Below are 24,112 nucleotides of genomic sequence, written 5' to 3' on the forward strand. Positions count from 1 at the left end.
GTATATCATGAGCTGGGAGTACTGCAAATAGAGTTTTCTATTATGTATTGTGCGTACACGCTTTTCGTTCTATTTCAAAGTTTTTGTTGAAGTTGCAAGTTTTACAAATTTAATTTGAGTGGCCTATTTGAAGAAGAGGAACAAAGAAGCTTATTTTGTTTAAATTTATATTGTCTTTTAACTGGTTAGTCTACCATTTTCAATAGTACTCTATTCGACTGAAAGTATGAAAACTGTTACTGTGAGGTTTAAATCCAAAAATACATGGAAACAAGGACCAAAATATGGTAGTGAAAAGCCTGCCCATATTGGTCCCTTTTTGCAACCGGCTTTTTGGTGGTAATGTCCATAGGTAGGTGAGATGCCCTACTATTCTACATCATTATAGCCTGGCAAAAATGCCAACGCGGATTGAACAGCGTGGAAGGCAGGTAAAGCCATTCAAAAAGTTAATCAGAACTTGCCTTATACGATAATACCAAGACATGGATAGTTGTTAAACTACAGAATAAGCAGACTAATGTGCGTCAGACTCAAGATCTCACGTATATTACAGTAAAACACATTTTAAACAAACTAAATATCACGGACACCCATTTACTGGTACTGCTGCTGGTTAGGAATATTACCATTTTGCATGTTAAAGTACTGTTGGTATACGTTGGGGTCGTTGTACCCTTGGGGAGGCATAGGCATCTGGGGATGCGACTGAGGGTATGGCATTCCAGGAGGTAAATGGGCTCCAGGAGGCAACTGGTTGGCAGCAACACCGGGCTGGATTTGCTGGTGGTGGAGAGGGTGAGTAGGCACCTGCTGGGGTTGAGCCGATGGCTGGTGCTGCTGCTGAGCAGGTTCTGGAGAATCAGGCGAGTTTCCTTCACTTTGGTTGTCCTGGTCGTCACCCAATCCTTCCTCGGGAGCATTCAAACACGCCTGGATCAAGTTCTTACCCTCACTCTTGGTGACCAAAGGTTGCAACTTGGGAGTGGTAAAAGTGTACACTAACCCGGTCTCAGACACCACCAACAACAAAACCTGGGTTCCGGTCAACACAGACAACTCGTATGCCTTCTTCATGATCCCGGCCTTTCTCTTGGAGAAGGTAATGTGTCTTCTGGACTTGTCCTGGATGAACTTGATTTCGATTTTTCTTCTTTCCTTCTGCTGTTTACCACCTCCGGTTTGTTCGTCATCATCATCATCATCTGGAGGCTGGTTGCTCGTGGAGGTGCTAAAGGTATTGTTACCTGGCAACTCATCTGGCGTTTCCAATTTTGGTTCTGTAACTTCGCTCATCTAAAGGAATTGTTAGTAAATGCAACAGGCTCAAATCACCACGGTCAAGTTCCCACTCCATCGGAGTCATTTTGGCTCCATAAAGACACTACTGATGGCAGTGGCAATGTCCAGAGCAAATTGGTGGTGGTACTAATGCGTATTCAAACTGCTTACCTGTCAACAACAACCGAAAAAAAGGGGGTCCACGAAACACCACCACCGCCACCGGTGCCAATACTTGTTTGATACCAGTGTTATGGAGGATATGGCATGGAGTGATACTCCAAATAGGTTATGTGCAACCATGTTGCTCTCGGCCATATTAGGAAATTGAATAGATAGTCAACCAAATTAGGTAACCTCGAATTCTTATATGAGAAAACTAGACCATGGAAGAACCTGGGGATAGAGGCCTCCAATTGGCGTGCAAGTAGCAACGGGAGAAAGGCGGTGGCGGTGTGAGACGGTAGGTGGGGGGCATTTTGATGATTGGAAGGGGAAGGTGGTGGTTATTAATGATATATATTTACATACCTCTGCTTGTTAAGTATGGAAAAAAAACAACAGTCATTTTGACCAAAGAGGAATCACCCATGATTTTGAGGATCTGGTAGTTGACGTGCGCCAACCATATGGTACACGCACGCCCACAACACTACCACCCTACGAGCGCGCCTGGCGGTGGCCGCGGCCATCGTCGCTAAGCCAGTAGTGGAGAGGCCGGGGCGGGTGTCTGCATGGATTCTGGGGGTTGACTACCGTTTCCGGTAACAACACCGTCCTCACTCGTAGTTACCACCTCATCAACTTCCTCTTCCTCTTCAATTTCAGGGTTGGCATCCACCTCAAACCCGAGCCATTGGCGAAGAAGCCCGTTGATCGTGGCCGTGAGCTTTGGCTCCACATCTTTTCGGTTTGTCAAAATGAGCACTTTGAGAAGAGTTGATTTGGAAATCACCAGCTTGGGTACTGAAATACTCAGTAGTTGGTCAAGAAGAGTGATTAACTCATCAATTCCTGTTGGCTCGGGTTCCAAGTCCATGAGCTTTCGAATGAGTTGGTTGGCCACCCCGTCAAACTTTTGGGTCGACGATGCCAATCGCTTGGCTAAGGTGTCGGCCTTTGGGAACTTTTGGTTCAAGGCCAATTGGTCCTTGATATTTTCGTATATGAAGTTGCCCTGCTTATAATTTTCGTTGATATCCTCGTCAATGCCCCAGTCGGGGTCGTTGTCCACGGGTTCGGCCTTGGGCGGTTTCTTGGCCTTTGGCTTGGGTTTGGCGGGTTTCAGCTTGGTGATAGGCTTCTTCTTGACAGGTTTTTTGGCTGGCTTCAGCTTCTTTTTTTGCGGAAAGTAGTCATCCTCCTCCTCCTCCTCCTCCTCTTCATTGTCATTGTCTTCCACGTCTTCGTCTTCATCTTCGTCTTCTTCAGCTGGTTTGAGTTCGGGTTCAGGTGTGGGTGGAGGTTTACCACTGGATCCGTATTTGACAAATAACTCCATATCCAACGGATTCTGGGCCAACGTGTAGGCACTTTCAAGGAGGTTGTCTCTCCTTCTTTTGGCCTTGGCAAAGAAGTCTTCAATCATCAGCTCGGTCAACGGCCTAATATCAGACGACTTGATCCAGATGTAGGTATCGTCACTAAAGAAGCGCACAGGTAAAATCAACACCGGTCCCTGGTTTTTCCGCTTGGGCGGAAGCTTGACGGTCTTGGGTCTCCTGGCCAAGATATGATCCGGGAGTATCATTTCATCTAGAACCATTGCCGGCCATGGGGGATACCCTTTGACTTTTGCAAGCACGATGGAGGTGGGACTAAACGCATCAGACGGCGGATTGGGGTGGTTTTTTTCGACGACGTTGTCGTTATCTGGAGCGGGAGAAGCCTCAGGAGGCGACCTGGGAACCTGGTCTTCGGATTGGGACATGTTAGAGTGGATGTTGATGAAAATTCAGGTCGCGGTCGCGTTGGAGCCGCGACAAGTCGGGGCGGCGCGGGAACCGATGGAGCCAGCCCTCGCTGAACCCCACCACAAACTCTCCCACAAATGCCACACAGTTAACCACCCCTGTCCCCACCACAATCGCGGGACTTGTAAGAATCATGTTTGTGGTTGGCTCCCACGAAAACCGTAATATTGTCCCTGTCTCGGTCCCACAGACAATGTCCTGCTGGTCCCAGGCACATTTGATGTGATACTGCAATTTGCCGGTGGCACGGCCCGGACGACCGTACAGATTCAACACGGTGGCGGTGGCGGGGTTCACTATGCTCACGTGACTGCTCTCATGGAGCCCGACCATGAGGCTGGTGCTGGGGATGTGAAAGTCGAGGAGCGGGTCCTTGAATTTCAACGTTTGTAGGTCATCTTGACGGAGGTCTATCGATACCACGGTGCCATCAGCACTGCCGCAGAACACGGTATCATCACAGCAGCGTAGAGTGGTGATATTGTCGGGGCATGTTTGTACCTTATAAACTCTGCTTATATTGGGTGTTCTCACATCGTACAAATTGAGGTACCGGTTGGTGCCAGCAGCTGCCACCAAGTTCTGGTTGATAAATCGCACCGAAACCATGCTATCATTGACATCATCGTTGCGGATGCGGGTGGATTTCACGACTTTGGCGGTGTCAAAGTCCCATAAACTGATGATGTTGGCGTTGGCACTCACCAAGCCATCGCCGAATAAGTCGACACTGGAGGTGGGCAGGTGGTGGACCTGGGGGAACTGGGACACAAAGCCGTCCACGACGTTGACAAGGGAGAGATGTGAGCCAGCAGCGAGGATGTAGGGCGACGCTGGCACCGGTACGGTGTCGTGTACGGTAGTTCCTACGGCGATGGGGAGCATTGTTGACTGCAAAAAGCGCGATTACAAAAATACAAGTTGGTAGCACAAGAGCACAAACAGTATACGTGGGATTATCACAGAACCTATAAAGCCAACCTCATAGGCGAGTACAGATTGGCGTCAGTCGCCCTAAATATTGTAAAACGTTCCAGCACAACGGTGCTTATACTCCAACTTCTTCCTTAGCATCCTCCTTAACATCCTCCTTAACATTTTCTTCATCAGCGTACCCACCTTTTTTAGAACTTTTTGCCTTCTTCGAGAGCCTCACACTCTCCTTCACAGCATTTGACGTATCGAAAACATGCTCGATTTCCTCTAATGTCAAGTTACTGGTCTCCACAAACAAAAAGTACACCACCACCAACTGGAAAGTATCCCAAAACACATAGAACACGTAGTACCAGTATGTGATATTCTGCATCGCCAATGGCGCTGTATACAAGTTCAAGGTGGAAGCAGCATTAGAGATGAACATGTACATCGCCATCCCCCGAGCCCTCATGTCATTGGAAAGAATCTCCGATGGGTAAGTGGGCTGTAATGGTGTCATTGCAAACGAGAAGAACACCGCCTGGAAAATGTAGATAAAGGCGATTCCAGCCGCCGCCGCCTGCTTATTATCGTTATCATCATCAAACTTCTTGGTAGACACCGCCAAGGCGATGAAGGAAATAATAAACCCGGTGTTGGCATAGAGCAAGGCCGGCCGTCTTCCGATCCTTTCCATGGCAAAGGCCCCAGCACTTGCAAACAAGAAACATATGATCGAGTTGACGGCCGTCAAAAGAAGACGAGTGGTGGCATTTTTGATTCCAAGATTCAAGAATAACGTCGTCATATAATAGGAAATGACTTGGTTTCCACTGAACTGGTTGAACCAAGACCACACCACCACCAATAACGAGCGGTGGCGTCTCAGGCGAGTCCTCAAGAACCCACTGAAGTCAAAGTAGTCCCGAGGTTTGAGCAAGCCCAGGACTTCGAACGACTGGGCGATTTGGTTGAGCTCGGCCAACACGATCGGGTGGTTGGGGTCACCGCCCGCGTGGTATTTGATGAGAAACTGGCGACAATCGTCGATACGGTTCTTCGAGTAGAGGTACCGTGGGCTTTCAGGGTACATCCACACAAACAAAAGGCAGATACCTGGACACAAGAGTTGCAACCACAAGGGGATTTTGAACTGTTTTTCGTCGTCATAAGCAATCAGCGTACCGTAACTAGCCCACGTACACACGATAGAACCCACATAGTAGAAGGTGTTGAAGAAAAGCCCCATTGATTTCCGGTTGGGAGGAAGGGTTTCCATAAGAAGCATGGGTGCGGCCAGACTGGCGATATTAGCCCCAAAACTCAAGAGAAACCGGGCAAAAATCAAGAGGTTCAACGTTTTGACGGTAGCCGACACAATGGCCCCCACACAAAGAATCAGAAGGCCAATAATGATGGTTTTGACTCTTCCAATTCCGTCACAGAGAAGTGGAATGAACGGTGTCAGCGCCATGGCTGCAATAGGGTAGATGGCGAAAAACAACCCAGTTGAGGCAGGCGAGTTGTGCAAGTTGAAATAGTCAAGAAACAGCGGCAAAGTGGAGATGGAAGTGGCAAGACTTCCATCGTATCCATTCATGGTAGGACACAAATAGAGGCACACACACAAGACGTAAAGCTTGATGCGAGTCTTGGAAAACTCAGAAACTGGGTGTCTGGCAAGTAACTTTTGAAGCGATGCGTCGGGGTTGTTGAGGTCAGCAGTAGCCTCCACCTCTTTTCTAAGATCAGCTAATTCATCGTGAGAGACTTCGGGTTTGATAGACTCGACGTCAGACATTTTGATAAGGTTTTGATTGCACTAGAGGACAGTATTTATAGAAAACGGGAGTGTGGGGACGACGGAGCAATACCACCAAATAGGATGTGGGGTGCATGCATGACTAGGGGTCGGTTAATGGCAGTAATGGCAGTAATGGCAGTAATGGCCGGGGTTATACACGCAGGGCTCGTTTCAAGGGCGCCAAGAAGAGGGGTTGAGAGCTTTGGCGCACGTTGCGTGAGGCTTTCACACTTACGAGAATGTCAGGTGTCTCGAGAACGATGCATGATTTGGCAGATTCGAACAAAATCTTACGAGATTACAGTACAGTACGACGGAGAGTCGGTGGAAGAGACAGGAAAAGGTAGTAGAATGTCCACCAGGAAAGAAAAGCACAATGATACATTGAAATACTGTAGGATAGTAAAGCGGATGATGCAGAAGGGTACGGTGGAACAGTGCTGCAGATACGGTATACTAGAACAGAAAAGGAGACAGAACCGTAGACATAAGAGGAGAGAAAATACCACTTTTGGAATTGCCCACACGGTTTCATCTAACATTCAAGTCACTAAACCCACTAAATAAAACCGATCAGGCATACTGATCATCTCCGCAGATTTGACTAGAAAATATTTCTCACGAGAGGAAATTCCAATAGCTAATTACAACCGGTAAAGGATCGGCACATGATAACTGGCAATAACGTGTGAGGAATTTGGCAGATCTCAACGGAGGTTTCATCGTTACCATGGAAACAAAATGGGGAATTGGGGTTATACGAGTTGCCGCCTAAGAAAGAGTTGGTTGAGGGAGTCTAGATTCATAAAGCAGCAAACTACGAAGAGGGTGATATTTTTGTGGGTGTTGATTGCAGCTTTGGGGTATTGTATTAGTGGATATTTGTCTTCTTTGCAACTTTGGGTATTCTTCTATTAAACATTCTGTTTTACTCTATCTGCTAGTCTTTCTGTTAAAAGGTCATCTCTCTTTGAATATTCTGATGTCACATTTCTGTCAGAAGGTCATCTCTCTTCGAATATTCTGATGTCACATTTCTGTCAGAAGGTTATCTCTCTTCGAATATTCTGCGGTTATCTTTCTGTTAACTCCTATGCCTTTGGATACTCAGATAGTGAACTTTATATTGCGAGTTCTTCTCCGGTGGGAGTACGGATCAGACTTCTGCTAAGACCGTTTCTGTTAAAAGTTTATCCCTCTTTGAAAATTCTGCTTTCAACGTTTCTGTTAACTCCTATACCTCTTTGGAAATTCTGCTAGTCGATGTTTCCGGTTTTCCTTCTTCGAATATTTTGATAGTCACCGCTTCTCTGTAAAAGCCTGTTCATTTAAGATATTCAGCTAGTCAACGTTGTGTTAAAAACTTTTCCCTCTGTAATATTCTGCCAACCTCTGCTCAATGTTGAACCTTCTTCGTTCAGTGTATGAATCAGACTTCTGCTGGTATTGTTTCTACTTAAAGCTTATATCTTTTAGATATTCTGCTGTCAATGTTCATTTTAAAGGTTATCCCTTTGAATATTATGCTAGTCAACGTTGTGTTAAAAACTCTACCTTTGGATATTATGCTAGTCAGCGTTCTGTTCCTAGCTTATCCTTCTTCATTGGGCGTATCAGTATCAGCTGGTATTGTTTCTGCTTAAAGCTTATATCTTTTAGATATTCTGCTGTCAATGTTCATTTTAAAGGTTATCCCTTTGAATATTATGCTAGTCAACGTTGTGTTAAAAACTCTACCTTTGGATATTATGCTAGTCAGCGTTCTGTTCCTAGCTTATCCTTCTTCATTGGGCATATCAGTATTAGCTGGTAACACTTCTCTTTCAAAAGCCTATTTCTTCCGACACTCTTGTCAACGTTTCTAAGCTCCCTCTTCCATTTCACTTGATGCTTAAAATGTCTAAAGGGATAATTCCGGGGGGAAAAGGAGGCAGTACAGCCCCCTCTCCTCAACCTCAATTATCGTTTCATACTAACATTCTTGAATCCTGGCATTATCCATAAGTAATTAAGAGGGGATTTTTTTCCAGTTTGGTCACGTCCATTAGAACATGAAATGACTTGCAATAGTTTTCTGGTGTCTCCCATTCATATTCCTTCTTTGACTGGCTTGGTGTTCTTACTCCCAAGCGACCAATACCATCAAATCATATAGCCCTAGGTCTGGTTGATTTTCTGCTGCTGTGGACGGAGCTCTTACCTAATTGGGAGGTCATAAATCGGTAGTAGCACGTTATTTACATGTGGTGAAGGCTTTGACGGCTTACAAAATAAATCGCCTGAGGGTGAGCCCCTCAAGCTACTTCGACACACCTGCACACATTGCTTGCAAGTGATGTGGAGATTTTTGTTTCAAAATTGACTCACGAGACCCTAAGTTTCATTTCAGTGCAAAAATATTTTAGTTTTCTGTAGGATGGTAAAACGTGGGCGGCGCGGCTTAATGCCGATGGCTATAGCAAACAATAATTTGATTTTTGGATATTCATACTGCCGTTGGCTTCATGGGGATTCTTCAGGCACATTGTTCTGGGGTTTGCTAGTATAACTGTCACTTCGGTTTAGGCCATCACCAACGTATTTCACCCTTGGGTGACATATGCTGCCATGGGTGACAAATGTTGGTGATGGTTCCAGATGCTACAATGTTGTTACTGGAGAACCACAGGTTTCTGGATTGCAGTGGCGGTGACAGTAAGAATAGCTCCAGGCTGCAAAACTCCGATTTTCAAACAAAAAGATTCAATGTCTATGGCGACATTTATCCTCGATTGCCAATGAACTGTATAAAAGTCGAGACATTTTAAATGGTGAGGCGTTCCAGTTTCATCCATTCACGCCCCTACCACATACCACATACCACATACCACATACCACATACCACATACCACATACCACCTATAAGTTCTGACCCATACACATATCACCCACTACCTATCCATACACCTACCATATACCACACACTACCCACCACCGATATGCCTCTCAACCGCCTCAAAAAGAACATCCCATCGAATCATTCAAAAGCATGTCGGCTTAAAATGTGGCCGGTGTTGCAACAAATTGAGTCTCACCACCAAAACTGACCACTTCTGTCACCGCCTCGCCACCCACTTGCCACCTCCGCCTATCTGTCACTTATTTCCCATCGATCTGCCACTTACCACTTTCGAATGATCCCCCGCTGATCGCTACCCAGCAATCGCTGTCTCTACTGCCATCACTTGTTGCTACCTCTCCCCATCGCGTCGGGGTGCCGGAACTTCCCCCCAGATGCGGCTTAAAAAAAGATGGACCGGTAGTGCGCCGGCCATAACTGCACTTCTTGCTTATAAATACTGAACCCCCAGTCCCTACTAGTTTACTACTATTTATTCACCCATTTAAAAGCCATAACTATGGAACAACAAGTTTGTTACAAAAAAAGACGTAGCGTACTTGGAGAGTTCAAGCTCCCCGTCCGCAACTATACCAACGTCGACGAGTCGTCCTCATCGTCCCCTATAACCACTTCCGACTCCTTATCCCACAAAATCGTCGATTTCAATATCCCCTTGGTACTTGAAGATGATGAACGCAGCTTCATCCGGTGGTTCAATTATGTCAAAAGCACCTTGCCCATGTCCAACTTTGTGAACTTGGTGTCGCTCCATTATGTCAATGAAAACGATACTAATTACTGTAAGAAGTTGCACAAGTACAACCTGAAGTGCAAGAAATCGTTGAAGTTGAACTATGAGTTGAACGAGGTCTTGCTTCAGTCGATCGACCCTCAACTCATCCATGATTTGAGCCTATCCACCCACTTGTTGAGTTACTGCAACTTTGAGCGCATTAAGGTGCACTTTCAAACCAAAATCAATGTGTTTTATTTGATGGCGCTTGAAGGTGACTTACTATTCGACCCCACCAATAAGTTGAAGTTCTTGACGGATTTGGACTACTTGACAAATGTCTACCTGTTGATTTTTGGCCAAGCACCCAACCTGGACTTGAAGGTCAACTGGATTTTGAATGCCTTGAACAAGGATTTTGCCAGTAATAATGTGTTACTTGGGGAGATTCAAAACAACTGGGAGCCAATTTCCAAAGACATTTGCATATTAAGAAAGATATTGATGTCCAACTAGTGTCATCCCTTATGAGAAACGAGAAATGAGAAAGAATCAGCATTAATATAGTCTTAGACATGTGTAATCGTTTGTGTACGATACCGTACGATACCACTGTGTACTATTGAGAAACCAGCATTAACATAGCCTTATAACCGTGTGTATTATTTGAAAAACCAGCATTAACATAGCCTTATAACCGTGTGTATTATTTGAAAAACCAGCATTAACATAGCCTTATAACCGTGTGTATTATTTGAAAAATCAGCAGTAAAATACCCTTATGACCGTGTCCTATATCAACATCACCGTATTATCAGCGTATCATCAGCCTAAATATTACTCTTCAACACTTGCCTGATTTGCTTCAAAAACCTTCCAAAGTTCTGACTTTGGTTGAACTCCACCAATATTGGCGCCATTTCGTCCTCTCCCATTGCCGGGAAACTACCAGTAATCTGAAACTCTTCCGCTATGTTTAAGTCAATCCAAAACTCCTTGTCAAGGTTACTAGCATCCAAGTTCGAAAACCTGAATTTCATCAAGTCTTCTTTCAACACCTCGATTCGAAGTCCCAAATATCGTTCAAATTTAACCAACTCCACGTCATCTTGTACCACCTGGTCCTCAAGATTCTTGGAAAGCTTCTCAATCTTGTTGTTGATCTCATTGATCTGGTTGTTTATGCCATTCAACTCCTCATCAAGTTCTAGTTTTTTTGTGTTCAACTTGGTTTCTTCCGCATGCAACTCGTCAATCTTGGCTCTACGGTCCTCAAAGTTAATGATACTCTCCTCAATCTTGCGCTGAAGCTCCGACCTGTGCCCGTCCAACTGGTTGATTTGGCTCGTTAGCCGCACTTCTTCGCTCTTGAGATCATTGACTTTGATGTTGAAACTGGTTTTGTCATCGATAATCTGGCGTTTTTTACTGGAGATTTCTTTGGTGAACCTCGACGTGAATCCATCGAGGTCTTTTTGAAGTTGGAAAAACTCCTCGATCGGACTGGTTATCTGTTGAGCACTCATGGTTGTGTATATTTTTGTTTTGAAAAACCGCGCTCTCAAATTTACAAAACCAAAGCTTGATGGAGCCCAACTCGATAAAGCTTTTGACATTCAATGTCTGGGGATTGAAGTATGTGTCCAAGTTCCGCAAGGAACGTATAGCAGGGATAGTGCACAAGCTTCGCGACCCATCCGAGGACTACGATGTCATCGCCTTGCAGGAGGTATGGTGTGAAGAAGACTGGCAGTTGATAGATCACCAGTTGGCAGATTTGTATCCATATCGAAGAAGATTCAAAAGTGGGATCTTGACGGGTCCCGGATTGGCCATTCTCTCCAAGATCCCTATCAAGGAGTCCTGGCTCTACCGGTTCCCCGTCAATGGGTTCCCATCGGCCGTTCATAGAGGTGATTGGTATGTGGGTAAGAGTTTGTCAGTGACGACTCTCGCCTATAACATCGTGGTTTTGAACAGCCATATGCATGCACCATACGGCTATACTGGTCCCAACTCCTACACTTGTTCCAGATCGTGCCAGGCCTGGGATATCAGTAAACTCATCAATCTCTTGAATAAAGCCGGGTACCACATCATATTGGTGGGGGACTTGAACTCAAAGCCTGGATCGTTGCCAAATAAGTTGTTCACCCAACAGACAAACCTCCAGGACTCGTGGGAACTTTTCAAGAGTTCCAGTGGCCAGTTGTTGACAAACGAAGAGGTTTCGGTGTTGTCGCCCAAAGACCAGATTTTGAAAGGAGGAGTCACGTGTGACTCCCAGCTCAACTCTTGGAGGGCAAAGAGGCGGTTGGATGAGGCGTGCCGGCTCGATTATGCGCTTATCAACCAGTCTTTGGGAGTGGTGGATGCTTCTGTTAAGTTCGTTGATAGCTTGCCCGAAGTGGGCTGCTCTTACTCGGACCATTTTGCATATTACGTGGAGTTGAAGCTCGGACCCAAGGCAGAGCCCCAGTCCAGCATAGATGCCTCCAAGGGCGATGTGTGGGCGGTTTATAAGGAGTTTTTGGCGGAAATCGAGGTGTACAAAACCCAGATCTTACCCAGCCATTTCAAATGGAGAGAGTACCATTTCTATGTTTCCATAGTGGCGATTCTTGTGCTTATTGTCGTGAACTCGATGAGCTTTGGGCCCTGGACGACGGTGATCTCGGTGTTGTTGCCAATTGTGTCCATTACTGGAGTTATCAACGGGATGTTTGCGTTATTGTGGATGAGAAGCGAGTTGAGGAATGTGGGAGAAGTCCAGTTGGAGGTGGAAGATACGTTGCGGGCCTTGGACACACACGATTTGATTGACTTGGAGGTGGTGGGAGTGTAAGAGTTGAGGTGACAGTTGGATGAGCATCTCTACAAATAGGCAAGGAGGCCAAAAAACCATCCATATATATACGGGTCCCGTGGTGTTCATGGCACCCATAGCAAAATTCTAATCACCCGCCTACTGATAATGCATAATATTTCATCCTAGCCTAATCTCGTTTGTTGATTCGCACTTTTCTATCTACGTGTAAAACTATGCTATCTTGGATCTTAACCACGCTAACGTTGGTATTGGTGGTTCAGGCCAACTTCTTTGACTTTGTCCAGAATCAGTTTCACACCAACAACCAAGGGGCGCCAGCACCGGCCGGGACTTTTGAAATGGGAGTACTCAATTCCAATTGTAAGGATTACTTGTGTCCTGAAACCCAAACGTGTGTACAAGGACCCAGACTGTGTCCATGCCCCTTTCCGTCAAGTCAGTTGAGATGTGTCTTACCGGACGGCAACTATATCTGCATTTCTAAGCCTGCTGGAGACTTTTCCGTCCGTTACAAGGATCCCCAGACTAACTGGAAAATCGATGCCAACGACGATACCATCAGAGATTGTGGTTGGGTGAACAGACACTACAGGAAGTGAAGAGACCAAGGGGAAGGTTCTAGATGTAAATAGGAGTACTTATATGTCAAAAGTGGTATCGAAATACACATATTCCATGACTGTGGTTGTAGTTGCTAAATAAGCCAGGCTCACCGATTGGGCACGAGACGCAAAGTGTGGGTAAAGACAGCTGACCCCTATAAAAATCCCCCGGAAAAACGTCTACGCCATCAACACATCCTCTACAACACACCTACACCCCACAAACATCTCTAACTCCTCTCATATACTCAGAACAAATCTCTTTCGCGTCCCTACCACCCGATGACCAAACCGCACCATTTTGTTTTTCGGGTGACTTCCCCAGCTTTAATTCTCACAAGTTTCTCAATCCCTGTTGCTGTCTCATTGTATTCAATATGACTATCGATATCAGTACCAACGAACCCACCCTAAGGCGCCGGTCGCTGGTCCATACGCAGCCCATGCCTCAGAACAACTACCACCGGTGTTTCCAGAACTACTACCACGGCCATAACTACTTGAATCCCAACCCCAAGTACATCGCCAGTATCAAATCGAATGTCAACCATTTCCAGTTGCGAGATCTTCTTCAGATCGACCAGACGACGGGGGACGTCTACTTCACCAAAAGCTACTCGTTGTGGAAGTTGAGCGGGCTCAACGACCCTTTGGGCCACCAGTTGGTATCAAGTGAGGTGTTAAAACCAGACTATTCTCCCAGATGCTTCAACGTCACCAACAATGGCCACATGGTAATAGGTGGTCTCATGACGTCTGCCTACAAGATTTTCTACTCAAACATCGAGGGGCTCAAATTGAACAACCAGAATTTGACCCGTCCACAAAAGGGACTATTTACCTTCTACAACTCGCAGTTAGACACGAGCAAAACCGTCAAGTTGGGGGAGATGATCAATAACTCGGTGCTTCTCGACAACGGCGGCAACGACCAGGCGTCTCAGTTCAAGGCGTACGTGTGTAATAATGACTCGTCGTTGTATGCGTTGGATATTGCCAATGGTGACCGCATCAGCATCTCCAGCAAGATGAGGTGTGAGCACGATGTGTCATTGAACAACGTGATGAAGTGTCCCACCAGCGACAAGCTCTTGGCGGTGACGGGCGACACGTCGCTGGTATTTTTGGTGGACCCCACCAGTCCTGGTGACAGCGTGGTACAAAAACTCCAGACCAACCACGACTCGGGATTTGGTATCAGCTTTCATCCCAATGGCAACATGTTCTCGGTGGCCTTCCAGAACGGCCATTGCTTGTTGTACGACCTTCGGAATCTTTCGCAGCCATTGCACACCATTAACTCCACTCGCCCCGGCCATCAGCTGGGAGCTTTCAGAGCCTGTAAGTTTTCCAACTCGCTGTTCTCCGACATCTTGGTGGTGTCGGAACACGTTGGCCGTGTACACGTCATCGACCTTCGCAACCTCAACGATGAGATCAACAACCACCAGGTGATTGTGTTTCCATTTGCGTTGGACCAGTTTGGTGAGTACAAAACCAAACAATGGCAGGAAAACCCCCACCTAGCCCGTGGCTATGGCAAAACAGACGATAAGGGTTTGTCCCCCAACCACCAAAAATCCCCCAAAAAAACCGACCCCGTACTTGAATCCCATTATAATTTGCCGATTTATGACGAGGTGTTCAACCCGACTAGCATCCAGTTTAACGTTCCGCTCGTGTACGACTATGACTACTTGACCAACGTCAACCCCAAGTTGTTCAAGTACCACACCTATCTGCCCGAGGCAAAGCCGGTAGAGGGCCCATCTTCTCCCGGCACGTCGCCCGTGTCACCACCGTTTGACTCCCAGCCACAGACCAACCTGACGTACGGAAGCAGCTTCGACAGCGTGTATAACGCCCCAACCTTGGCCTTGGGTGGAACTGCGTCTTCCAGCATCTCTCCCAGCACGTACCATAACGCAGAGAACCACATCCATGGGGAAATGGAGCTTTCGGGACTAGACTGGTACGGGTCCAAGCTTCTTATAGGCTGTGAGAATGGAGGAATCATAAGCTGGGATGTCAACTACATTGCTCGAAGAAGTTTTGGCCTGTTCTCTTTTGTATGACAATTGACATCGCGATTTGTTTTCGCACCCATTTCCTTTGATTTTTGTACGCGTTTTGAAACTTTACTATCAACAATCCCACACACCACTTAGCATGTATGTTCACCCGTCTCAGTTTGCGAAGGTGTACCAGGAGATCAAACGGACATCTTTGTCACACTCCACCTGCAAGTTGATCATCTTTGTGTCGTGCTTGGATATCGACTCGTTGTGTTCCAGCAAGATTCTTAGCAATATCTTCAAGAAAGAGTTGATTCAATACCAGCTTATTCCAGTGGTGGGTTATGCCGATTTGAAGGACCATTTCGAGAAGTTGGACGATGAGGTTGCAAATGTGATTCTCCTTGGCTGTGGGGCCATGTTGGATATAGAGGGGTTTCTTGATGTCACTGCTGAGGTGGTGGAGGCTCATGAGACAACCGACAAGAACGACGTGATCGCAGACCTTGCGAGGTTGAAGCGCCGGGTGTTTATCATAGACGGCCATAGGCCGTGGAACTTGGATAATTTATTTGGTTCAGCCTCCGTCGTATGCTTTGACGATGGCTATATTAATGACAACTTGGTGGAAGAGAAAGAAGCATATGAGAGGTTGATGGAAGAGGATGAGGATGAGGACGAAGAGGAGGATGATGAGGATGACGAGGAGGAAGAAGAAGAAGAAGATGAGGATGATGATGAGGACGAAGAAGAGGATGACGAGGTTTTATCCATACATTCTCAGGATGATGTAGAAACGATATCTAGAAAGCGGAAGTTGCAACATCGGAAACTCCGAAAAATCAAGAAACAGAAACGTATAACCATCAACAAGTACGAGGAGGAACTCGAGAACTACTATAACCAAGGTACCACCATCATGTCGTCTACCACCGGCACCATCTACGCATTACTATCAACTATTGGTGAAACAAGCATAGAGAATTTATGGTTATCGATAATAGGCACTTCTTCTTTGGATAGCCACTATCCAGAAGTGTATGATAAATTCCAGCCGCTATTTAAGGAGGAAGTGATCAGATTGAATCCATCGAATTCGACCAACGAAAAAACGGCTGACTCTACTCTTTTGACGTTGGATAAAGACTATCACTTGTTCCTTTTGAGGCACTGGACCTTATACGATTCATTCTTCTACTCGAGTCATGTGAACTCGAAGTTGAACTTGTGGACAGAAGATGGGAAGAAGAAGCTCCATAAGCTCTTCGCTACAATGGGTGTTTCACTAGCCATTGCTCAGCAAAAATGGATTTATATGGATACCACCGTCAAGAAGAATCTTCCCTTCATATTCAACAAGTATTTACCCAAATATGGATTGGAAGGTATTGTGAGAGAAGGATTTATCCGAACGTTTGGGTTCACAGGGCAATTGTCTGCTATCGAATGCGTGGAATCTTTGACGGCTTTGCTTGAAAGTGACAACAGAATACTCTTCAATTCGTCAACCACGCCAGTTACTTCGTCTTTGGAAAATGAAGATTTGGAAGACGAAGTCATCAGTTCCAGAATAAAGACCCGTGAGAAAATGTGGGTCAACAATTTCTGGTCTTCGTGGGATGCCTTGAACATGGACTTGGTCAACACGTCTGCCAACCCCATCGTCGCAGGCAACGGAGTCGGGAGTTTGAAGAAGTCTAAAGGGTTAGACCTACTTTTACAAGGCCTTGAAAGTGCTAAGAAGATCCAACAAGTCATTTTTCGAACTGGAACCTCGTTATTGGAGAGAAAGATGGTCAAAAACTTAAAGTTATATCGCTTGTGTGTGTTAAACGATGGATCTATTCCTGACCTAAAGGTGTTCAACAACCCATTGATCTTGTCTAAGCTTGGGAACTGGATTTTGGAGAACATCACCGAGTTGGAGTTCTTGAACAACAACTTGAACTTTTTAAAGCCTTTGGTGGTAGCAAGTTTGGACACCGAAACCGACACTTACCTTGTCATTGGGCTTGCACCCAAGTATCCAGCAGGATTATCCAACTCAGAGAAGGCCAAATTGATCCAAAAAAATAAGAAAGCTGACGGCCGTGACCAGCCAGACGTAAACAGTATCACCACCCGGTTGAACACGTTTAGCGTGGCCTTTCATCAAGTTGCAAATAGTTCAGGAGCCAAGGTCAGAATTGACAGTTTTGACAAGTCGGTAATTGAAATCAGAAAAGACGATCTTTCCCCATTTTTGGAGAAGTTGACCTTCAGTGGGTTGATTTAGAGAAGGGATGGGATCTAGTAAACTGTATTATAGTCTAGTCATTCGTAATAAGAAATTTTGCAATCCGCATTCGTCGCATTCGTAGTTTTGTTATCGCATTTGTTATCGCATTTGTTATCGCATTTGTGTCCCATGTCAATTGTAATAGTTGGGTAAGTCAATTATAAACATCACAACAAACAAAACTAACATCACAAAGAGCAGGAATTCTTGGATTATACACAGCGTTCGAGTTAATTGAGCTGGGAAAACCCCCGGCTCTGGTCAGAATCGTAGCTGAATTTACTCCAGGGGACTATTCCCATCAATACACTTCACCTTGGGCAGGAGCGTATTTTTCTGCTGGAATTGAACTACAGTTGATTCCATACAGTAAGTACACCTACGAGAATCTTCCTAGGTTACAGGAGAAGCTCGGAACCGCGTGTGGACTCGCAAGAACTGTTTGCATAGAATATCTGGAAGATAAGGTGGTTCCGGAGGACTTGCAACATCTCCAATTCATCCGGGATTTGGAAATCATTGATGACAAGTATCATGGAATTAAGTTCTCGGGGTGGACATTTAACCCGCCCAAATTGACCAAGAAACTCTTGCAATATTTACTTGACAAAGGTGTTTGTCTCGATAAGAGAAGAGTACAAACCTTGGAAGAGGCTTCAGATGAACAGACGCAAATCGTGTTCAACTGCTCGGGAAATGGGGCCAGAGAGTTGGCCCACGACTCGAGCTGCCACCCGGTCCGTGGTCAGGTGGTGGTGGTCTCAGCCCCTGAAATCAAAGAGGTTGTCACGTTGTGGTCGCTGAGCGAGTCAACCTACGTTATTCCACGGCCAGATTCCGAGCTCCACGAGGTGGTACTTGGGGGACTCTACCAGGATAACAATGGTGACATTGCCAGCTATGAAGCTGATTCCCAGGACATTTTGGAGCGGGTTTCTCGGTTGTATCCCGGCATCAGCACATCGTTTGAGCGAGTGGTTCGCGTGGCTACTGGCCTAAGACCTGGCCGGGACGGAGGTCCTCGTGTCGAGAGGGAGAACACCGCGAGCGGAGTGGTGGTGGTCCATAACTATGGGGCTGGAGGGTGCGGATATCTCATGGGGTTTGGAATGGCTCACACAGCTGTCCTGCTCATGGAATAAATAGGAATACAATTAAATCAAATCGCAGTAATCGCATTGCATCGCATCGCGAACTTGAAGTCGCTAGCATGAACATCGAGTTTGGGGATGTCGAGTTCAACGACACCAACAGCCTCAAGCTCATCACCAAAGAGCTCCGAAAGGAGCAGTACAGCGTGAAGAACCGGCTCCAGTCTATTCTCTACGACTACCAGTTCATAAAATCGCTAAATTTATTGCACTACCCGCTCGTTCCCAACGAACGGTGCGGCCTATGGTATTTACCACCAGACGAGTACACCCATACTGCGTACTTCAAGTCAACCGATGGCCATACCAACGAATGGCAGTTTTCCTACCGAAGACTCAATTTGCACCTTGTGCCGGTGGTTGAACAGCATGGAGGAATTGTGCTCATCGATTCCACCCGGAAGGGAAAATTGGTGCCGGATGCATTGCTGAAAACAATTCCCATTTGGTGTGCGGTGTTGAACTGCTTGGTGTTCGGACTTGACGAGGATAAACACCACTATTTGAAGGTACCATCGTTTGTGCCTGAAACTGAGAAAAACCAGATCGTCAAGCGAATCCCCGGATTTGTCAAGGAGGCCAAACGGTTGAATCTCGTGAATATCAGCCTTTCCAAGCCACTAGCACCCACCTGGATCTACCCGAGCCACAAAAAAGCTACACTCGACCCACTTCACCATCACGTGATCTGTATAAGTGCTTCGGACAACCATCTTCAGAACATGAGTGTGCGAGCAGGAGACGACATATTGTCGTGGAAGTACATCCAAGGGGCTGGCGATGACCACGAGCTCTGGGCACCCGACCGTCTCAGTCCACAGATGTTCTGGGAAAATCTCCAGTTTTTAACGGAATTTGAAAGTGGGTATATCACTTGCAATGAGCAGGAGTTAAATGAAAGGTTAAAAACACTCCACAAAACTACCAAAGAGTTAGAGGTCTGGCTGGTGCTCAACACAGGGTTGTACTTTGGCAGCATCACCAACACGTTGGACTACGGTAGTGGTCCTCATGTTGAAAATGTGGTGGTTCTCAGCAAGAACACCATAAAAAACGTACCCAAAACCATTAAAGTGTTCCACTACGAGCTTGAACCAAACAAAAAGGGATCCAAACTTCTCCGGGGAATTCTTCCAGTACTCATACCTCAATTAACCACAAACACGTTGGTTTTGTGTGACAATGGGAAAGATTTGAGCATTGGGGTTATATTGGCTATACTCTGCCAGAAATTTGATTTGAAGTTGCAAAGACTTGAGAAAGCAGGAAACGGAAACAAGGACTTGATCAAGCAATTTTTGGGAGAGATTAACCGTATTCGTCCCGTGAGCCCCAGTAGAAACACCCTTCAAAGCGTCAACAGCTACTTGATGTAGCGAGAGTGGCAGAACCACAACCAATCAACTACCACACAGCCAAAGGTAATTTTGTTGCCGTTTGTGGACTGGTTCCGGCTACTGTCATCCGGCATCTCATCTCATGCTAATCACCGAGTGCTATATATATAGCCGCGACATTATAAATGCCAGAAAAAATTCACCAGATACTTGACCAAATCAATTATTATGAGATTCTTAGTGTTACCAGGATACTTGCAATCGGGCAAAACACTGGCAGAAAAGTCGTCAGGAATCAGAAAGCTCTTGAAAAAGGCCAACCATGAGTTGGAGTATATCGACCCGCCTAGAGTGCTTTCGAGTCCTAGTGAGTTGGCATTCAAATTAGGCGATACTCAGGAAGAAATTGATCTGAAATGGCAGAACATTGTCGACGCTAATAATAACCGGTGCTGGTGGTTGGCCAATGACACCAACCCGTACCTCGGGTTTGTGGAGTCTTACAATCATATGGTGAAGCATATCACTGAGAATGGACCTTATGATGGAATCATCGGATTCTCCCAGGGGGCAGGGATGTCGTTGATCTTACTTCAGCAGTTCAACTTCAAGGTATGCTTATCGTTTTCTGGCTTTTGTTTCACGCTTCCAAGTGATCCCAGTTATGACAAGGTCAACATTAACTACCAGATTGAAGACCCCGAAGAGTACAAAAGCAAGAACATGTTGAACGACGAGTACAAAAAGTACTATGGCAGCGACACCCCAATTTTGAACATTTATGGAAACAATGATAACTTGGTGCCTCGGGTCAGGTCTATATTTATTGAGTCTGTGTTTAAGAATGTGGAAAGCTATGAGTTTGAAGGAGGACATATGATGCCAAACAAGAAGCCATTTTTGGCTCCGATTGTGGAGCGTGTGAATTCCATCGACAAGTCGTAGGTGGGCGTACAAATAGGTATGGTACAAATAATTATGGTGCAAATAATTATGGTACAAATAGTTATGGTACAAATAATTATGGTACAAATAGTTACGGAACGTGTAGATAGTTATAGATTTGGAGATAGTTATAGATTTGAGGTCAAGATTGAAACAAAGGAAAATGTAGAAGCGGATGAAGAGATTCTGTTGGACACTTTATCACCATTGCACAATCTTGCACATCAAAAGTATCACCAACTTCCGCGCATCTCGTTTTCTCAACACCCCAATGTCCAACGTCCCATCAATGTACAAACAGCAGGCCGAGTTGCCGGCCTGGATGAAAAAGGGCCAGGAGAACAAGTACGACCGATATGGTGCCCGCCCATCTGCACCCACGGCTCCAGAAGCCGAATCCAACGACAAATATTCAAAATACAGAGTGAACGAGGACGACCGAGCCAACAGAATAAGACGTGAAGGCACCGCTAAGCGTGACCGTGACCGCAGTGAAGGTGATGCAACTGACTACAGCAAGTATACTAAATACAACGAGAGAGAAAGAAGCGCCCGCAAAGACGTACACAAAGAGGAACTCGAAGTGACGGCGGCAGAGCCAGAACAGGACCAACTTGAACCAACTCCCGAACCAGAGCCTGAAGTGTTGGCCTACAAGAACTTGAAGGTAACAAATCCTGCCAACTCATACTACCAGACATTTCAGAGCAACCTCAAGCGAGACGAAAAGGATGTCAACTCAATAATCAGAACTCACTACAATCAACGAACATACCAATCCAAGTACCAAGGAAACCGGACCAAGTCGCCCATTATCAAGCTCCGTAACTTTAACAATATCATCAAGTACATTTTGCTTGGAGAGTTCTGCAAGCCGGTTGCTGCAGGTGAAGGTCCGTTCCGAGTATTGGACTTGTGCTGTGGAAAGGGCGGAGACTTGAACAAAATGGAGTTTATCAAGGTAGACGAGTATGTGGGGATCGACATCAGTGATGCTTCAATTCGCGAGGCGTATAGCAGATACGAAAAGAATAAGGTTAGGTTCAAAAGCAACTTTGGTGGTGGCTCTCACAGGGACAGCAGAAAGTATAATTTTCAGAGTTTCTTTGCTACAGGTGACTTATTCAACTACTCGATTCCTGACATCTTGGAGCCTAACTTCCCTGGTATCATTGATAATGTGTTTCCAGTCGATGCAGTGTCCAACCAGTTTTCTCTTCACTATGCGTTTGAGACCGAAGATAAAATCAGATGCCTCATAAACAACGTTGCCAAGTCCCTCAAAACAGGGGGTAAATTCGTGGGGACGATCCCATCATCTGATTTTATCAAGTACAAGGTGAAGAAGGAAATGAGGCCGGAGGATACGACGTTTGCCTTTGGCAATGAGCTTTACCAGGTCAAGTTCCACGAAAAACCTCCTGCTGATGGTGACTTCAACACCAGCCCGTTTGGAAATGGCTACAACTACAGCTTGACTGATGCTATTGACGACGTACCGGAATATGTGGTGCCATTTGAGACCCTCAGGCGAATCTGTGAAGATAACCTGCTTGTGTTGAAAGTGAAGAAGGATTTCATTGAGTTTTTCAACAAGGAGATCCCCAAGTATTTCAAGAGGCTTAACAACAACTTGATTCAGAGTATCAAGCGGTCGGACGGTAAATATGGCATTGAAGGACTTGAACGTGAAGCAATTGAGTTTTATCTTCTTTTTGTGTTTGAAAAGGCCTAAATGCGAACCAGTACAACCCGGAGGCAACCACCGGAAAACCTAGTACCAGCTCTCCGTGGCTGGACCAGCCGACCTCCCTCTATAAAATATTATTTTTGTTGCGTGGCACCGTCGCACTGTTCTACGGGTGCAGTAGAACCTGAAATAATAAGGGGCTCAACTGTAACGATCGGCACTTAGCACTCGGGTCAATATTTGTTAGACGAAGGAACCTTTTGGTTCTAGCGGATCCGAATACCCATTGGATGATGTTAAAATGTCCACGGGGACAACAGAAAATTGCTATTTGTGGAACCACCCCACAACGCACACGAAGATATTTACGCAACTCCATCAGAAAATATACAACCGCAAACACCCACTGATGCACGAGAAGGTCGGCTACCAGAAGTAGAAACTATAAGCTTACGACCGTTCGAAAGTTCGGCAGCCAAGAAGATCAGGCTATTGCAAGCACAAAGTACAAAATCAAGGGGTAGATTAGGGAAAGCAACTAAATACGAAAATGTCATATATACAATACCCCCACCTCATGAAGTTGGATGATAGATGCCATAGTGATAGAGACTGTAGGTGTAGATGTTGTACAACTGCTTCAATCATAAGGTAGAAGTGATTTTTTTTTATTTACAAAGAGGCCAAATAAGAAATAAAATAAACTTCAATCTGCATCAGTAGAACAAACAAATCACAAGGTTACAAAAAATAACGTAAAGAAACAAGATTTACTATAGTTAAAGTTCTGGAAAGTAAGCAAAGTCTCAGATGCATCACCTCTAAAATTTTTCAGTAACAGCCTAGAACCCCGTCTAACCAAGAAATAATATTTTTGCAAAAACAAAGTATAAGGTAATCTAGTGGAGTTGACTAAATGGTATTCCATAGGATGATTCAGCAGCTGACATGTATGCACGTTTCACAGAAGGGAAGATGCATGGCAGCATATGATGCGCTTGTGAATAGTGATGCAAGGAGAACTTGATACGTGTTAGGGGCCCGGAGGGGGCGATGACTGCAGTTTTCGGAAATGGTCAGTTTATCATTAGGATTTGGAGCAAGCTACAAAAACCCCAATTGCATGGGGTCGCATAGAGAAGGGCGGCTAAATGGAAACAACCTACCGTTAATTTAAGCGTTTGTACATATACTAAGGGAAGTTGAGCGAATCTTGCTGTAAACTTGTTACGTAACATGAAATTTAACGCAAGTTTCATTTAAACAATTTAAAAATTTCAGATTTAGTGGGTGCATATTTTAACCGTGTAATTGAGGCAGCTTTTCTAACGATATTTTTTTACCACTGTCGTGCTAATGGAATGGGATGAAGTACCCGCAAGGCGGGGGAGAGATGAATCGTGGAAAAAATCAAAAAAAAACAAACTCTAGTTGCAGGACCGATAGTTACAGCGATCAGCAGCGACGGGGAACAATAGACTCGCTTATAGGCGCGAATAAAATCGAACAATTGCTATGCTCGTACTAACAAGGAACAATAATGTTTAATTAGACCAGATTTAGAGTCTTAAATCCTGTGCGGTTCAGATTGAACTGAAATAGCGTTGGAGCAATAATGGGTGCATACTTGAAACGGGGGGCTGATACTGGGAATTGATTTTAAATAAGTTAAAA

The 24,112-nt window shown here is 45.4% G+C and overlaps 11 protein-coding genes across 11 annotated transcripts; 6 read left to right on the forward strand and 5 right to left on the reverse strand. All coding sequences in view use genetic code 12, as the record gives it.

Moving 5' to 3' along the window:
* Nucleotides 1-597: 597 nt before the first annotated feature.
* MCM1_2 (transcription factor of the MADS box) lies at nucleotides 598-1,296 on the reverse strand (the record flags this gene model as incomplete). The annotated part of the gene is made up of 1 exon (XM_006683854.2): nucleotides 598-1,296. One exon carries the CDS (start codon nucleotides 1,294-1,296, stop codon nucleotides 598-600), a length of 699 nt encoding a protein of 232 aa, XP_006683917.1.
* A 508-nt stretch (nucleotides 1,297-1,804) lies between these two features.
* On the reverse strand, nucleotides 1,805-3,211 carry PSN45_002725 (uncharacterized protein; the record flags this gene model as incomplete). Its single annotated transcript, XM_006683852.2, has 2 exons — nucleotides 1,805-1,812; nucleotides 2,038-3,211. The coding sequence occupies 2 exons, from the start codon at nucleotides 3,209-3,211 to the stop codon at nucleotides 1,805-1,807; spliced, it is 1,182 nt and encodes a 393-aa protein (XP_006683915.2).
* A 1-nt stretch (nucleotide 3,212) lies between these two features.
* Nucleotides 3,213-4,139, reverse strand: PSN45_002726 (uncharacterized protein; the record flags this gene model as incomplete). Its single annotated transcript, XM_066157923.1, has 1 exon — nucleotides 3,213-4,139. The coding sequence occupies one exon, from the start codon at nucleotides 4,137-4,139 to the stop codon at nucleotides 3,213-3,215; it is 927 nt and encodes a 308-aa protein (XP_066014020.1).
* A 163-nt stretch (nucleotides 4,140-4,302) lies between these two features.
* On the reverse strand, nucleotides 4,303-5,973 carry PSN45_002727 (uncharacterized protein; the record flags this gene model as incomplete). The annotated part of the gene is made up of 1 exon (XM_006683851.2): nucleotides 4,303-5,973. One exon carries the CDS (start codon nucleotides 5,971-5,973, stop codon nucleotides 4,303-4,305), a length of 1,671 nt encoding a protein of 556 aa, XP_006683914.1.
* A 3,401-nt stretch (nucleotides 5,974-9,374) lies between these two features.
* Nucleotides 9,375-10,106, forward strand: PSN45_002728 (uncharacterized protein; the record flags this gene model as incomplete). Its single annotated transcript, XM_006683849.2, has 1 exon — nucleotides 9,375-10,106. One exon carries the CDS (start codon nucleotides 9,375-9,377, stop codon nucleotides 10,104-10,106), a length of 732 nt encoding a protein of 243 aa, XP_006683912.1.
* A 314-nt stretch (nucleotides 10,107-10,420) lies between these two features.
* On the reverse strand, nucleotides 10,421-11,116 carry SPC25 (kinetochore-associated Ndc80 complex subunit spc25; the record flags this gene model as incomplete). The annotated part of the gene is made up of 1 exon (XM_006683850.1): nucleotides 10,421-11,116. One exon carries the CDS (start codon nucleotides 11,114-11,116, stop codon nucleotides 10,421-10,423), a length of 696 nt encoding a protein of 231 aa, XP_006683913.1.
* Nucleotides 11,117-11,175: 59 nt separating this feature from the next.
* Nucleotides 11,176-13,019, forward strand: ISC1 (phospholipase C type enzyme; the record flags this gene model as incomplete). The annotated part of the gene is made up of 2 exons (XM_006683848.2): nucleotides 11,176-12,431; nucleotides 12,857-13,019. The coding sequence occupies 2 exons, from the start codon at nucleotides 11,176-11,178 to the stop codon at nucleotides 13,017-13,019; spliced, it is 1,419 nt and encodes a 472-aa protein (XP_006683911.2).
* Nucleotides 13,020-13,399: 380 nt separating this feature from the next.
* Nucleotides 13,400-15,097, forward strand: PSN45_002731 (uncharacterized protein; the record flags this gene model as incomplete). The annotated part of the gene is made up of 1 exon (XM_006684062.2): nucleotides 13,400-15,097. The coding sequence occupies one exon, from the start codon at nucleotides 13,400-13,402 to the stop codon at nucleotides 15,095-15,097; it is 1,698 nt and encodes a 565-aa protein (XP_006684125.2).
* A 94-nt stretch (nucleotides 15,098-15,191) lies between these two features.
* Nucleotides 15,192-18,457, forward strand: CDC45 (DNA replication initiation factor cdc45; the record flags this gene model as incomplete). The annotated part of the gene is made up of 2 exons (XM_066157924.1): nucleotides 15,192-17,302; nucleotides 17,512-18,457. The coding sequence occupies 2 exons, from the start codon at nucleotides 15,192-15,194 to the stop codon at nucleotides 18,455-18,457; spliced, it is 3,057 nt and encodes a 1,018-aa protein (XP_066014021.1).
* A 68-nt stretch (nucleotides 18,458-18,525) lies between these two features.
* On the forward strand, nucleotides 18,526-20,748 carry RIT1 (tRNA A64-2'-O-ribosylphosphate transferase; the record flags this gene model as incomplete). Its single annotated transcript, XM_006683845.2, has 2 exons — nucleotides 18,526-19,838; nucleotides 20,010-20,748. 2 exons carry the CDS (start codon nucleotides 18,526-18,528, stop codon nucleotides 20,746-20,748), a joined length of 2,052 nt encoding a protein of 683 aa, XP_006683908.2.
* Nucleotides 20,749-21,019: 271 nt separating this feature from the next.
* On the forward strand, nucleotides 21,020-22,483 carry ABD1 (mRNA cap guanine-N7 methyltransferase; the record flags this gene model as incomplete). Its single annotated transcript, XM_066157925.1, has 1 exon — nucleotides 21,020-22,483. One exon carries the CDS (start codon nucleotides 21,020-21,022, stop codon nucleotides 22,481-22,483), a length of 1,464 nt encoding a protein of 487 aa, XP_066014022.1.
* Between the last annotated feature and the right edge of the window lie 1,629 nt (nucleotides 22,484-24,112).

The sequence above is a fragment of the Yamadazyma tenuis genome, chromosome 3 (assembly GCF_029203305.1).
Source record: "Yamadazyma tenuis chromosome 3, complete sequence".
Taxonomy (NCBI): Eukaryota; Fungi; Ascomycota; class Pichiomycetes; order Serinales; family Debaryomycetaceae; genus Yamadazyma; species Yamadazyma tenuis.